General features: G+C 44.3%; 1 protein-coding gene across 1 annotated transcript; it reads left to right on the forward strand.

The window, feature by feature from the left end:
- The first annotated feature begins 122 nt into the window (after positions 1-122).
- Positions 123-12,129, forward strand: SPRTN (SprT-like N-terminal domain). Its single transcript, XM_035008457.1, has 5 exons — positions 123-720; positions 1,707-1,806; positions 5,534-5,662; positions 8,366-8,630; positions 9,801-12,129. Exons 1-5 carry the CDS (start codon positions 500-502, stop codon positions 10,538-10,540), a joined length of 1,455 nt encoding a protein of 484 aa, XP_034864348.1. The 5' UTR covers positions 123-499; the 3' UTR covers positions 10,541-12,129.
- Positions 12,130-16,451: the final 4,322 nt, after the last annotated feature.

Raw genomic sequence — 16,451 nt, forward strand, 5'->3', positions numbered from 1 at the left:
GCCCGGGTCTGAGCTTCAGACACCGCGCCTGCGCAGGGGCCGGGCGCAGACACCGCGCCTGCGCAGGAACGCCCGCCGCCTAGGGCTCATGCGCCGGGGGCGCTATTGCGGAAGCGAGTGGAGGGCGAGGCAGAGGGACGTGGGTACTGCGCATGGGCTGAGCGTGACGTTGGTGCTTGAAGTTAGCGGCGAAGCGTAAGGCGGTAACCAGTTTCCTGAAACCTCCCTGGAGTCCAAGCCCTGGGAACCCACGTTTTGAGCCCACTAGGAGGTGTCATGCCGAATTCTCTTTTTTAAGCCCCAGAATCTTGGCTTCGGCGTTTGGGGCAAACTCAGTTCTCGTTCTAGAGCCGGTTATTCCTGAGTTCTCGCGAGACCGGCGGGCGGCCCGAGAGCAGCCCGAGAGCCCCCCGAGAGCCGGTATCTCCTAGGAGCTCTACCAGGCCCTCGGAGCTTCGGAGACGTGGGGCCAGCTTAACGCCGGCGGACACCGGCCGTGATGGATGAGGATCTGGTGCTGGCACTACGGCTTCAGGAGGAGTGGAACTTGCAGGGTTCGGAGCGCGACCGGGCCCAGGCGCCCCTGTCGCTGGTGGACGCGTCCTGGGAGTTGGTGGACCCAACCCCGGATTTGCAGGCCCTGTTTGTGCAGTTCAACGATCAGTTCTTCTGGGGCCAGCTGGAGGCCGTCGAGGTGAAGTGGAGCATGCGAATGACCCTGTGAGTCCCGAGCCCCGCTGGGGAAACGAGGGCGGCTGGCAGCTTCCCTGCAGCCCCCGGCCCTGGGCTTCTCTTCTTTCTCCGCCCCGATGGGCCCGGGGGTCTTGTTTTGGACCGGCAGCTCCTCTCGGTGTATCTCTCTCTTCCCTACTCTGTCTCTCTCCCGCTCGAGCAACTTTAAGAAACCGTGTGTCCCGTCCCGGGAACAGTTTGGTTTGTAGAGGACACAGTGAGAGAAAAGGATGTGTCTTTGGATCTCCTCTGATTTGAAAATGAATTAACACATTTCTGACCCAGGAGGGAGAAGCAACCAGTCAGCCCCTAAGAAAGAATGCCGAGGAGGCAGCGAAGTCTCCCAAGGATGTGTGTTGTCCTCTTCTATGCTCCTTGAGATATCCCCACTTACTAGTGAGCTCAGGTGTTAGAAGGGGCATGGGGTTGACGTTTCCATATTTCTGGACCCAAAGGATCTTCGGGGATGCCTCTAAAAGGATGTGCACTAAGGTTGAGAAATCCCGGTTTGAAATAACTTGTTCCTGCACATGAACGGAATTAACAAGTTTAAGATGGGGTTGTATGCCAGGTGCTTGTTTTTGAAGGGATACAAAACAGCCTAAAGTAAGACAGATTAAGATATGACACGAAACTGTGCTTAAAGAACAAATCTTCATAAAGGCTTCGGTTACAGTTTTAGAGATGTGCTAATGGAGATCTGGCTGTTAACACAAACTGATTATAGTTTGTAGGGAGGAGACTGGGAGCAGAACAGGATTGTCCTCTTCGGGCTCCTGCAGCCTGCCTGGCTAGGGCAAGGGATGCAGTACTGTTGACAAATCTCTCTCACTGGGGGGAAATGCAAGTATCTCCTAACAAAGAAGGTACACTAGTGTGAACTGCCCGAGAATGTATAAGGATTTACTCTTTCATCTGTATTTCTCTTTTGTGTATATTAGGTGAATGATGCTTTTGTGGTGGTTGTTTTCCAGGTGTGCTGGGATATGCAGCTATGAAGGGAGGGGTGGAATGTGTTCCATCCGTCTCAGTGAACCTCTTTTAAAGTTGAGACCAAGAAAGGATCTCGTAGAGGTATTGTTTGCATAAACTTGATTCTTAGCTGAGTAATTAAAAATGCTTATTACTGATCTAGGCTGCTGTGAGTTAACCTGTAATGTAAAAAAAAAACCAAAAACTTGTTTTTTGTCATTGCAAACTTTAACTGCAGGGCAACTGTTAATGATTACCTTATATTTTTATAGTTCTTCACAGCTAAAGGCTTTCAGGTATATTATCTAATTTGATCTTCACAACAACCCTGTTTTTGTACAATGTGTGTTGTCCTCCTTTTTATAAATGAGGATGTTAAGGTTCAGAGGGCTAAGTAACTGGTTGAAGTTACATATTTAGGAGCAGAGAAAAAATTAGGACCCATATCTTCCTACTGAGGCACACAAATTTTGATAGTTCAGCCACCATGGTGCCGCCCTCCCAGAATATCTACCTGAGCTGGTATAACCACCAGCGTGGGCAAGGGCACGCTTCACTAGCAAAATGGAGCAGTGGGAGCTCCCAGATTATGGTTAGTTGAGTCTAGAAGATGCCTGAAATTCCCCAAGATGCACCCAGTGTGACTGGTCTTGCCCCAGTTATGTCACTTGAAACGTATGCATGAAAGAGGGTAGGGTGGTAGAGATTAGATGGGAAATACGTTAAAACATGCTTGGAAATATGAAAGATGGTGTTTTTAAGGATAGTGAAAGGTAATGGGTTTCAGAACAATGTGAATATACTTCATATTCCAGAACTGTACACTTAAAAATAGTTAAGATGGTAAATTTTATGTTACATGCTTTTTACCAATAATTAGAAAAAAAGTAAATGGTTACTAAGTGTAAAATGGTACAGCAGAAATAATAAAAAAAAGGAATAAAGGAACAAAACCCTGCAAAAAAAAAAAAGGCATAAACACAATATCAGTAATTATATTAAATGTAGATGGACTAAGCACTAATTAAAGACATGAAATGACATACTAGATGAAAAGAGATGTGCTTAAGATAATGACATACATGCATTAAATGTAGAAGGTTGGAAAAAAGTATTATCATTCAAACAATAACAGAAAACTGTTGTATCAGACTAAAGATTTTTTTTTTTTTTTTTTAAGATTTTATTTATTTGACAGAGAGAGACAGCGAGAGAGGGAACACAAAGCAGGGGGAGTGGGAGAGGGAGAAGCAGGCCCCTTGCAGAGCAGGGAGCCCGATGTGGGGCTTGATCCCAGGACCCTGGGATCATGACCTGAGCGGAAGGCAGACGCCTAACGACTGAGCCGCCCACGCGCCCCCCGGAGTTGATAATTTTAAAAGGGATGTTTTCGTAATGACCAAGTTAAAATGTTTGATTCACCCATTTTTCTGTTCAGCGTAATTTGATAAGACTGTGGTTCATTGATGGCAGTCTAGTTCTTCTGATGGAAATTCTTTGTAAAAAAAATTATGAACAAGGTTTGCTCTTGAAGACCTTTATGACTTTCACTTTTTTTAAGCATATATATTTTTTAAGATTTTATTTATTTATTTGAGAAAGAGAGAGAGGGAGGGCACAAAGGGCAAGTGAGAGGGAGAAGCAGGCTCCCTGCTGAGTAGAGATCCTGACACAGGGCTTGATCCCAAGACCCTGAGATCATGACCTGAGCCGAAAGCAGACGGTTAACCAACCAAGCCACCCAGGCGCCCTGTGACTTTCACTTTTTAAAAAATGTATTCATATTTCTTTAGGATACATTATTAAATAGCAGCCTTAAATACTTTCGTGAATTTTGCACCTACACTTCTGCATCCTTGGTGTGGAAATGAGCAGTAGGCTGTTGTTTTAATTCAAAGAAGATTTATGTAAATTCAGATGAAATTTGGGCCAATCACAGGATTTACCATCAAATGCTATTCACTAGAGCAGTAGGTTTTCTTGTTTGTTTCGAAATTTTACATGATTCAAAAATCCCAAAACTATAGAAAGCTATACACACAGAAATGTTGTCCTACCCCATCCCTCTCTATGCTGAACTTCCTGACTACTGTAGGATACTGTTGTTATTACTTTCTTTTTTGTTTCATTTTTCTCTTTTGCAAATATTTTTTTTAAAGATTTATTTATTTGAGAGAGTGAGCGAGCATGAGCCTCCAGGAGGGGTGAGGGAGAGGGAGACAGGACCTCAGGCAGACTCTGTGCTGAGTGTGGAGCCAGATACGGGGCTCAATCTCACAACCCTGAGATCGTGACCTGAGCTGAAACCAAGAGTCAGATGCTTAACCAGCTGTGCCACCCAGGTGCCCCTGTTTTGCAGATATTTATGTCCATTCTTATTCCCTCTCCCAATCACCTAACATACAAAATACTGTGTAGGTTCTTCTGTACTTTGTCCTTTCCATTTAAACAGTATACCCTGTAGGTTTCTCCAAATGATTTCATAGAGATCTTTTTCATTCTTTAAGTCTGTATAGAATTCTGTGATGTGGATTTTCCCTAGTTCCTTCAGCCAGGCCCCTATTGCTAAACACTTACTTCCAGTGTTAACCTTATAAACAGTGCCACAATGAAAATACCTGGTACACATGACCTTTCTTATTAGTCTCGGGATTGCTGGGTCAGAGGATAAATGCATTTGTAATTTTGTGAGATGTTACCAAATTCTCCTCTGTGAGGGTGTGTACCATTTTTCAGTCCCATCAGAGATAGATGGGAATGTTTTTTTCCTTAGCTTTACTAGTTGTGTCAAACTTCAGGAGTTTTGCTACTCTAGATAAGCAGGAGTGGCCTACTGGTGTAGCATTAGTTTGTATTTGCTTTTATAAATGAAGTGCACATTTTTTTTCATGTTTATGCTTTATCCTAATTTTTTATCATTTTAAAATTTGGTTTCTATAGCATTGACAGAGACTTTATATCTCTTTTTCTGTGAACCCATCTATGACCTTGGCCCACTGAAAAATTGGGTTATTGGTCATCTTGTGTTGACTTTCGTAGCTCTTCATGTTTTAAGAATTAGTAGCCTGAGGGCGCCTGGGTGGCTCAGTTGGTTAAGCGACTGCCTTCGGCTCAGGTCATGATCCTGGAGTCCCGGGATCGAGTCCCGCATCGGGCTACCTGCTCGGCAGGGAGTCTGCTTCTCCCTCTCCCGCTCCCCCCTCTTGTGCCCTTTCTCTCTCTCACTCTCTCTCTCAAATAAATAAATAGAATCTTTAAAAAAAAATTAGTAGCCTGAGAGATGCATTGCACCTATATCATTCTGAATTGGTCTTTTCAGTCACTGTGTTTTCTCTCCCACACAGAATTTTGAAGTTTTTTTTTTAAAGATTTTATTTATTTATTCATTAGAGACAGAGAGAGAGAGAGAGGCAGAGGGAGAAGCAGGCTCCCAAGGAGCAGGGAGCCCGATGCGGGACTCGATCCCAGGACGCTGGGATCATGACCTGAGCCGAAGGCAGATGCTTAACCATCTGAGCCACCCAGGCGCCCCAGAATTTTAAAGTTTTTATGTAGTTGAGTTCATTGATCTTTCCTTTTGGGTTTTGATGAAGAGTTAAAAAGGCTTTTCTTGGAACAGAGTTCTTAACCTGGGATTTGCAGAGCTTCGGAGCATATATGCAAAGTTTTGTGAATGTATGTGTATGTAATTTTTCTAGAAAGACAGTTCATGACTTCTGTCAATTTCTGAAAGGAGCCCGTGATCCAAACAGAGTTAAGACCCCCAGGTAGAGTAAGAAAATGCATTTTTACTTTCAAAAGCACCCTAACAAATTGTTTTCTGTTTCAGACCCTCTTGCATGAAATGATACATGCCTATTTATTTGTCACTAATAATGATAAAGACCGGGAGGGGCACGGCCCAGAGTTTTGTAAACATATGCATCGCATCAATCGCCTGACTGGAGCCAATATAACGGTATATGATTTAAATAATAAATAAATATAACATTTACTAATTTAAGTAATTAGTTTACTAAATATTAAACAAGTATAACATTTATGATTTTTAGTAGTTTATTCAGTAAACCTTGGGATTTAACTAAAAATAGACAACAGGTAGGAATAAATACTGTCTTTGAGGATTTTCCACAGTGAGTGATAAGACGGGCGAAGAGACGCTGACTGGCTCGTCTCGGGCTGGGCCTCACCGCGGCCCCCCAAGGCCTCTGAGCATAGCTAGGGCGACACTGGATGCAGAAGTGGCTGCAGGCCTGCACTACCTCTGGGTCATTACAACTGTCCCTTAGCTTCCTTTCCTTGTGATAGTCTCCTCCTTTGATCGTTCCTGAATGTGCTGCCATTTCATGGGTCGTTGCCATCACCAGAAGCCTTCCTGGATTCATATTTCTGCGTGATACTGTAGGAAGCAGAGCCTGGGGTCAAAAAACCCAGGAGTCTGATGCCAGGGTTCCGATGCTGGCTCCACGGATGGCGAACGGTGGGGCCTCACGCAGGAGGAGGCAGTGAGGGCAGTAAGGATACTTACCTGTGGGTCCTTGAGGATTAAAGGAGAAAATACACACAAAACATTGTAGCCCGGTTTGAGTACAAGTTAAAATACTAGGTGCTTTTATTATTACAGATTCATTTTATTAGGTGACCGTACTGTTCCTTTTCTCCTGCCTCTCACAGCCCCCAGCTTGTCTGGCTTCTGAGGGAACTTTGCAGCCCCCGTGCCGCTCCTCACACATCCTCTCCCTCACATGCACCACTTCCTCTGTGCTCTGTCACATGCCCTGCGTCTTTGTGGCGGGCCAGGACTGCTCCGTCCTTTGAATGTCCTCAGCAGCTCTTTGACCTTTTACAGTATTTTATTCTACTTTCCCACCTCTGCACACAGGGCGGCTCTTAGCTTTGCACATCGTTGTATAAGACGTGTGATGCAGCACCCCCACTAGGGCTTAATGGGTACTGCACTGGATTGAACTAAATAGAATATTCGTTCCTGCAAAGATTATTTCCTGCAATAAAGGCCAGTGTGGTGGAAAATGGAAAGTGCTCACCTTCTGTATATTTTTTTCTAGCTGTTGGCTTTAATTTTCCAGAGAGCTCGTGTATTATCAAACAGAGTTACTTCAACATAAGAAAGTGGCCTGCATTAACAAAAGAATTGTGGAGTTGCTGGTACAAAAGGCTTTTAGTTTCCTCATTAGCGTTTTCACTTTAAGCAAAGTCCTGGTATACTTCCTATTGTTCAGTTGGAAGAGGATATATTCTTTTATCTTGCACGTCTGTGTGTTTTCACTTAGGAGAGGTTTTACCGAGTGGACACCCCTTGCTTTTACAGGTTACATCCTGTTATAACAAACTCCACAGGGCATCCAGTTGCATAGTTTTATTTTAGTGACGACATCGTTAAAGAAGTCACATTCCAGGCTGTAGGAGTTACAGGAATTTGAAGCAAAACAGATCCAGTGCCCTGGCTGTTTGACCAGTGAATTAAGTGAAGAATTCTCAACATAAGGGAGAAGGCAGGTGTTCCGTAGCTCTTTGTCCCCAAACCCCCACCCTCCAGGGTCTTGTGCACCGAACATAACGTGTACTGTTGGCATGCTTGGCAAGTCAGAGAGGTGTTTTGCTTAGGATGGAGAGCCAGTATAAAACTTAGCTGTAGAGTTGTAGAAGGCTTTACATTCTTTCCCTTGGGGAAATTGTTAGAAAGTTAAAGGTCTTTGGTTAAAAAGAAAAAAAAAAAATCTCACCTATGGATGCTCCTTATCTTGTACAGTAGTAATGTTCTACGAGAAGACAGAAGAAAAAGGTACGAGGAGTTATTTAGGATTATCGGTTTTTCAGTGGTGCCCTGCTATCCTCAGGGCCACCAAGGTGGGAGGGCTAACTTTCCTCTCATCCAGACCGCTTTCATCTGTAAGTAGGGTTCTTCTAGAGGGTGCAACTAAAGGATCCTGTGTAAGGACTGCAAAGCCCATTTGCAGAGAATTTTCTTTGAATCAATGAATGAAGCTTTTCATTAAGTCAGGCAGCAAATACTGACTGAGCACCTTCACTGTGCTGGAGCCTGTATTAGCTGCTAGGGACACAAAGATGAAGACAGTTGAAATCTGGGGAGCTTTTCGCCTTAAGCAGATAAAATGATGCCCCGTAAGGCTCAGTACAGACACGAGCAAAGAGCTTCGAGAATGTGGAGTGGGTGTCGCAGAGGCTGCATCAGGCAAGAGGCTTGTGTAGGTGGAGTGGGGCATTTATAGGAGATCGTCCAGGACCCCTTGGGAGTGTGACCTGTGGGGGAAAGTATCAGTTGAGCAGGGGGAACAATTCGGCATTATATGAAACTGTGTCTTTATCATAATTTTTGATTATTTTAAAATTTGGTTTCTAAAGGTTTTAGCATTGATAGGGGCTTTTATGGGTTAAAATTTTTTTTTTTGTCTTCTAACCTCCCATCTGTCTGTCTTTAGACAGTTCATGAAGTGTTAGCTGCTGCTAGCCCATTAAAAGGAGCTTTTGCACAGAAGCCAAGGCTAGTCGCTGTCCTGCCCAAAGCGTCACCGCAGGGAGCTCTCAGAAACCGGAGGGTTCCAACAGTGGAAGGCCGCTTACCAGTTTTCTTACGCTGGTGGGCTCGCCCCCTTAACGCTGAGCGCTCTCTCCTGCCCAGGTGTGCCACACTTTCCACGACGAGGTGGACGAGTACCGGCGACACTGGTGGCGTTGCAGCGGCCCGTGCAGGGACAGGAAGCCCTACTATGGCTACGTCAAGCGCGCCACCAACCGGGCGCCCTCTGCTCACGACTACTGGTGGGCCGAGCACCAGAAGACCTGCGGCGGCACTTACATCAAAATCAAGGAGCCAGAGAACTACTCCAGGAAGGGCAGAGGAAAGACAGCACTGGGGACGCCGCCAACAGCCCCAGAAGATAAAGGTAGCTTGCTGTCCGTGCTTCCCCCTTGGCTGGGACCGCGGTTCACCACGTGAAGCCAGAGCTGGCCTCTGGAGCACTGCTGCTAGGACGGGCTTAAGGAGGATTCTTTCTCCTAGAGATATTTGTAAGCATGGCCTTAGGAAAAAAATCCCCGTTTATGAAGTGATGGTAGAAAAATGTACTTCGCTCGATGTAGATGTGAGTTAAAGTAGAAATAGTTTCCACGGATAATATTGGCGGGTAAAGTCCCTTTCCCTGTCTTGACTTGATGAGTCATTGGGAAACAGAAGGCAAAATGATTGTCACAATAAAAACAATAATTCAAATAACAATGCCCGGAATTAGTCCTGACCCCAGCCCTTCCTATCAGTTGGATTCTAGCCGAGTGACTTCTGCTGTTGATGTATGTATTTTCATTGGAGAAGAATGGGAAAAGGATATGACATGTATGTGCTGGTACTTCATCTTCAAGATTTATCCCTTTCCTATGAAGTTCAGAGTAACTGCCTTTTGAAGAGGGAACCAGGTCACTAAAGTTAATGCTTCTTCCCTTGGGAATTTGTTGGTTGGATCCAGAAACATAATAAGCTACTCTTCCCAAATCCAAAATGTTCAGTGAGTGGAGAAGCTAGAGAAGAATTTACGTGGAGAGATTATATGTCCTCATTCTGTGGGAGTAGGAGAAAAGGTAAGAATGTGGGAGCAGACTTCTCCCTCTGGAACTAAACTTCAAGAATGCTAAGTGATTTTCAGGGCACCTGGGTGGCTCAGTCAGTTAAGTGTCTGCCTTCGGCTCAGGTCATGATCCCAGGGTCCTGGGATCGAGGCCCGCATCCGGCTCCCTGCTTGGCAGGAAGCCTGCTTCTCCCTTCCCCTCTTCCCCTGCTTGTGTTCCTGCTCTCGCTTGCTCTCTCTGTCAGATAAATAAATAAATAAAATCTTTAAAAAAAAAGAATGCTAAGTGATTTTCAAGGTAAAAGTTCCTTTGCTGGTAGTGTTTGGATGATAGAACTCCTTATCTGAATAGAAGATGTTTTTTATCCTTTGTGTCCTCTCCATCCCAGAGCCCCCTGACCGCTGCAGATTGTCCTTCTCCCATTAATAGGTCATTAGCTTAACATTTGTTGCTGTATTAATTTTGAGTCAAGAAAACCTTTGCTTCTTTTGCAGAGAAACTCAACAGAGGTGAGACCCAACTGTTAATCCCTTTCAGCGGGAAAGGATATGTTCTCGGAGAAACGAGCAATTCGCCTTCATCTGGGAAGTTTGTCACTCCATATGCTATTAATAAAACCCAAGATCTTTTAAGTCAAGACCATTCAGCAAAAGCTCTTAGACGTAATTCTAAAATTGAGGTGAAATTGGAACAGAATGGTTCGAGTAAAAAAACTCCTCTAGTGTCCCCTGTTCTCACTACCAGTCACCAAAATGTCTTAAGCAACTACTTTCCTAGAGTCTCAGTTGCCAGCCAGAAGGCCTTCCGAAGTGTGAACGGATCTCCAACAAAAAGCCTAGCAGCTGGTGACATCGCTAAAAACTCAGTCTCTTCTGGTTCTCAAAGAAGGGTCACCTCTTCGAAGAAACCCCTGAGAAATTCTTTAAAAGCATCGCAATCAACGTCTGTGACTGCACCCCAGGATGTGAGTGGGCCTGAAGAGACGTTCCCAAGTAAACGAGCCAGGCTAGAAGACAAGACTGTTGTTGACAGTTATTTTATCAAGAAAGAGCAAGTACAAAGTGGTGGAAATGCTCCAAAGTGGAGTCCCCATCCTACAGCTGCGACTCCGAACCCCAGCAGCTCAGCCAGAATGGTTGATTGTCCCGTCTGTCAGAATGAGGTTGTGGAGTCTCAGATTAATGAGCACTTGGACTTGTGCCTTGTAGGGGATAGCATCGAAGTCGAAAGTTGAAAAAGTCTTGGAAAAACAAATGGTGTCACACGCCACCTGTATTACCCCACGAATAGGGGGTCAGCCACTCCGGAAGTTCGGTGAAAGTAATACTAAGATTTGTAGGTTAATGATCTAGTTTTGTTTGATATATATATATATGAGATTGTAGTGGAAAATATTCTGTGTTGAAAAGGGCTATATTTCCACTCTTGCCTTGCGTATCCTGTAGCCCAGAGTTCATTCTGCGTGTTTACATGTATAATTTTTAGATACTGTTGTTCTCTCTTGCTCTTAAAGGTATTTGATTAAAGGTATTTAATCTTTTTATTTATATACTTCCCTCAAAATATTCAGTGAGGAATCCTGCCAGGTATTTGGCTAAACTGAATATTTATTAATATTAAAACTCAGTCCCAGAACTGGAAGTTAATATTCAGAACATCAGACTCATCGACCAAAAATACAATCTGGAGGACAAAGTATATTAGTTGTTTTAGGGTACTCACCGTTTTTGGTTTTTTGGTTTCTTTTTTTAATCTTAGGAGGAAATGCATTTTCTGTATTTTAAAGAATTTTATTTTCTGTCATCACTAAAAAGGTGGCAGCAGGTTTTAGGTTAAAGTACAGAAGGAATATAGTTTGAAATAAAAATTTTAGACTATTACTCCTGCAATCCCGTAAGCCAGAGTTGAGCAGTTTTCTCACAATGTAGCCAAATGAGTGGATCAAGTGCTTGAGTAACTGGCCTAAGTAACATCACGGAGTTGCCTAGTTTATGTTAACAGTGGAACATTATCTGGAAACAGTATCACGAACTTTAAGCCAAAGTTGTAACCGTTACAATAAAAAGGACATTTTAAAAAGTATAATTCTTTTTGAAAACATCCCTTTCCATGTTACAGCAAAGAGACAAAGGTCCTTTTATCGTAAGTTTACTTTCTCATGCCTGTTACCTCTAGCATGTTGGCTTTTTTCCAAGAGTTTAGTTCACAGGTTTTCTTTTTTCTGACCTTTGTTGCAACATGACCACACACCTGAGGGGCCAGCTCTGAAGTGTGAACTTGGACTTGTGAACTTGGACTTGGACATCGTGCTCTCCTGGGCGGCGGCTGCCCAGGTCAGGGAGGGAACGTTGCAGCTCCCGCAGGAGGCGGCCGCATGGGTGCCTCTTCACGGGCCCCAGCCACTGCCTCCAAATGTAACCACTGTTTACATCTCGTCCCCAGGGGTTGCTTGAGCTTGTCTTTGAACTTCATAAAGCCCTGCTCTCGTTGCCACGTTAGAAGTTCCTTCTGTTTCATTGCTCTGTAGTGTCTGTCTGAATATGCCAGTTTATCTGAGCATTCTAGTATTACCGGACGTGGGAATTAGTCCCAGTCTGAGGCTGGCTCTTATGAATAATGCTGCTGAGAACATTCTTACTCATTGCCGTTGGGCATATACCCAGGACTGGAGGTGCCAGGGCACAGGGTGTTTGCAGGTTTGACTTTAGTAAATACTGGCGGCGATGTAGGAGAGTTCCAGTTGTTCAACTGTCTTCACACTGTTATCAGTCCTTTTCGTTGGCTCATCTGGTTGAGTGTTTACAAGTTTTGATATTTCTTAAGTATGAAGTTGAAAAATGGTATTTTAATAAATATTTATATATAAATGACTTAAAATGTGTATTCTGTTGAATATATGCAATTATATACTTTCACAGAGGATCATTTTCTCTTAATTCAATTTAGCAAATTATATGCAGGTAAACCGTTTTTGAGCCAAAATTGTATGAGGTTCTGGGGCAAAGAAGTAAATAAGACAGTCCATGTCCTCAGGCTTTATAAAAACAGCCTAGTTGGGTAGTGAGACAAGAACAGATTAATTTGAACACAGGAAGTGCACTTGACTGGTTTCTGCTGGGAGCTGTGGGGACTTCAGGACGATCAGCACAGCCAGGACATCAGGGGATGTATCCTGGAGGAAACACCTTCCAAGCTGGATCTTCTAGGGTGAGTCAGGGTAGCCTGGTAAGAAAGGATGGAAAGGGCCTTGCAGAATGAGGGAGCACAAGATAGGTGTTGGAGCTAGACCAGCACATTCTACTGGGGGAACTAAGCCAGTCCAAATGAACAGAGAGTAAGATGTGAGGGGTAAAATGGCAGAAGGACTGCAGACAGATCTAGCTAGGTGGAATTTTGAGGGTGGTGTTAAGTCCACTTTATGTTTGGTTTGTGTGGTCCCTGGTGACACATCTGTTGATTCAGGTGGAGGCGGTGCTCTGGAGGGGAGGGGCGGGTGGGGAGAGGGGTTCGAAAGGTTTGTAAGCCAGTCAAGAACATTTGAGAAGTGTTTTGATGGATTCTCTGGGGGCAACATTAATGGGAGGAAGAAGGGCAGTGGCAGGGCTGGAGAGAGGGTGGGTTGAGAAAGAGCTAGGTGGTAAAATGAAGAGTTGGTCAGTTGTTTCTTTGGCGGGGGAGGGGCAGAGAAAGGGAGAGAATCTTCAGCAGGCTCTGCGCTGAGAACATGACCTCTCACAACCCTGAGATCATGACCCAAGCTGGAAATCAAGTCAGTCGCTTAACCGAATGAACCACCCGGGCGCCCCTTGAGTTGGTCAGTTTTAAGGGATGATGACATGTTAGGAGGCAAGAAAAGGGAAGTTAATTTTAAATTTGGAATTATATAGCTTTCACTTCATGTTAAAGCTTTTGAAAAAACTTGCACCAAAAGAATTCTGCTACCCCCAACTCTGAGTCACTTACATCAGAGAAATTGTTTTCTGTTTTGTTGGTTTAGTTTTTTACCATTAAAGTCCACGCCCTGCCCTAGTAACAGCTGGTGTATCTGGGTCAACCTTTAAATGCTATCACCCTTCATTCTGGAGAGACGGGGTGGGGGAGAAGGGTAGTAAACTTTATAAAAACTCAAGTCAGGGCTATCCACTATCACCTAATTTTAAATTTGGAAAGTTCTGTCTTGCTTTTTAGACTACATAAATGTGTATCTAAAGTGGAAAATACAACAAAACACTCATATTGTCCCATGTCCTAAAGCACTGAGCTTGTTTTTTTCAAAGCTTACAGGATTTTTTTTTTTAACATTTTATTTACTTGACAGTGAGTGAGCACAAGCAGGGGGAGTGGCAGACAGGGAGAGGGAGAAGCAGGCTCCCTGCTGAGCAGGGAGCTGGATGCGGGGCTTGATCCCAGGACCCTGTGATCATGACCTGAGCCAAAGGCAGACCCTGAGCCGACTGAGCCACCCAGGGGCCCCTACAGGATTTATTTTTTATTATTATGTTCAGTTAGCCAACATACAGTCCATCATTAGTTTTTGATGTAGTGTTCAACGATTCATTAGTTGCATGTTAACAGCCAGTGCTACCGGATTTTGTTTTTAAAGATTTATTTATTTGAGAGAGCAAGAGAGCACGAGTGGGATGGGCAGAGGGAGAGAGAATCTCAAGCAGACAGTGCTGAGCGCGGAGCCCGACACAAGGCACGACCCTGAGATTATGACCTGAGCGGAAACCAAGTGTCACACTGGGCCATCCAGGCACCCCGCAAAGCTTACAGGATTTTTAAGTAAATTCCACTATCAAAGTGAAACAGCTAACTGTATCTTCATGCAAATTTAGTGCCTCCCTGGGATCCTGCACCTGGGTACATGCAGGACCTCTCATCAGGCTGCTCGTAACAAAGGTGAGCTCTTCGTAATTTGTTCATTCTTACTGAGGGCCACTGGTTTCCTGTTACCCTGTGTCTCGCTTTTTTAGCAATTTGTTGTAGTTGTTGACTAGAAGCATATGCACCACTGAAGTGAAACTCTAGTATGACAATTATTATTACAGATTAAATTGCCTTGGGAGTTAAAAGGATGCCATGTGGAGATTTAGCGCTGGGGTTTCTTGTTTTTTCTAACATTCCACCAGAAGGTTATAGGATACATACTTCATCATCACATATCTTTTGAAATGAAAAGACTGGTCTTGGGTGAATCTGGAGCCAGATCATTATTAATTATTAATTACAATGCTGTGCACTGTAATACAGAAACAAGCGGCTGTTGGCTCCCTTCCCTACTGGAGCCAAACTTGCCAAAAGATTTACCCTCTTTGTTTACCGAACACCAGGGGGCGCTCTTGGTAAGTTAAACTTCTCGGGAGGAAAAAAACGAAGCCGAGCCCAAAGCAAATGGACGAGAAACTTGCCAACAACTGGAACAATAATTGCCAGTTCTGATTCGTAGAAAGGAAAGGATAGGTTATGATCTCAAGTCCTGCGCGAAGAGACACAGCAGGCCAAGAATGTGTGCTTGTTCAAACAAACAAGGACTGATGTACAGGGCACCCTAACCTCCCTAGTCTTGTTTTCATTTCACCTCTCACTCAACACGCTGACTTCACAGTTGTCTGCAAGAAAGCAAGCCAGTAACCCACACATAGGGCAAAACCGGGCAGTTCATAACAGGAAGCCTTCCAGACAAGGCAACACCTATACTTTCCTACTATTTCTGAAATTATAGTGCTCTTCCTTTGAGTATGTCTGAGACAACGCACTTCGCTCTCATTCGCCCACATTAATCTGAAGGCTTCCTAGGACACAAATACTGTCCCTTGCCCCTACATCAGAATTTGTCTAACAGAACAAAGAGGAGCCTCTTAGATTCTTGGTGTTAAGTGAATGAAATGGCTAGGCATTTTCAAGTTCCATTTTTATGTGCTTTCTCAATAATAACCCCGTAAATGCCGACTCTTCATCTTTTTTTTTTTTTAAAGATTTTATTTATTTGAGAGAGAATGAGAGAGAGAGAGCAGGAGAGGGGGGAGGGTCAGAGGGAGAAGCAGACTCCCTGCCGAGCAGGGAGCCCGATGCGGGACTTGATCCTGGGACTCCAGGATCATGACCTGAGCCAAAGGCAGTTGCTTAACCAACTGAGCCACCCAGGCGCCCCCTTCTCCGTACTTCTCTGAAGAATCCAAGGTTGTGTATTTTCAAGCTAGAACACTCTTAAGACCCAAATCATTCCAGGTTATAAGCATTCCTTGCAAACTAAATATATGAAAATCTGCATCTATATGAAAGAAACGGGAGGGTATTTATATTTTTTTACATTAGATTCCTCATAGGGTTCTTTTATGCATTTGTATACATTTAAAATAATTCAATAGAGGGGCACCTGACCGGCTGACAGAGGGAGAGAGAAAGGAGAAGCAGGCTTCCCACTGAGCAGGGAGCCTGACGTGGGGCTCGATCCCAGGACCCTGGGATCATGACCTGAGCCAAAGGCAGACGCTTAACCGACTGAGCCACCCAGGCGCCCCAGTAATGCATTTATGAAGATGGACCCACCCACACTTGTTCAGTTCCATACTTAACACCAGATATTCAATAGCCACCTCCACAGGATCCACAAGGGGAGGTTGGAGTCCATCTTCTTAGCATGTCTGTGAGTCCTCCATGTTGTGTACTGGCCGACTGTCCATGCTCATTTCACCATGTGAGCACCCCTCAATGCATACACACTTGTGTGTACCCACTCTACTTTCTCTTTTAACTTTGGTTATGGACTCTTGGCTGCTTTTCTACTTTTTTCCAATGCCCTTCACTGTATTTTCAGTCGAAATCTATTCTTCCTTGGCCACCCTGTAATTTAATCTTGAGATAATTTTGTCTTTTTAAATTTTTTACAGCTTGCTGAAGGTTTTCTTTTTGTTTCATTTTTGTTCTGACATTTGGAAAGGTTTCTTAAAGATTTTATTTGAAAGAGAGAGGGAGTGTGGGCGTGTGCACATGCAGCAGGGGGAGGGCAGAGGGAGAAGCAGACTCCCCACTGAGCAGGGAGCCCGCGGGGCTCGATCCCAGGACCCTGGGATCATGACCTGAGCCAAAGGCAGACGCTTAACCAACTGAGCCACCCAGGTGTCCCTGATATTTTGTTGTTT

This window comes from Mirounga leonina, unplaced genomic scaffold (genome assembly GCF_011800145.1).
Source record: "Mirounga leonina isolate KUSES-001 unplaced genomic scaffold, KU_Mleo_1.0 Mir_152, whole genome shotgun sequence".
Lineage (NCBI taxonomy): Eukaryota > Metazoa > Chordata > Mammalia > Carnivora > Phocidae > Mirounga > Mirounga leonina.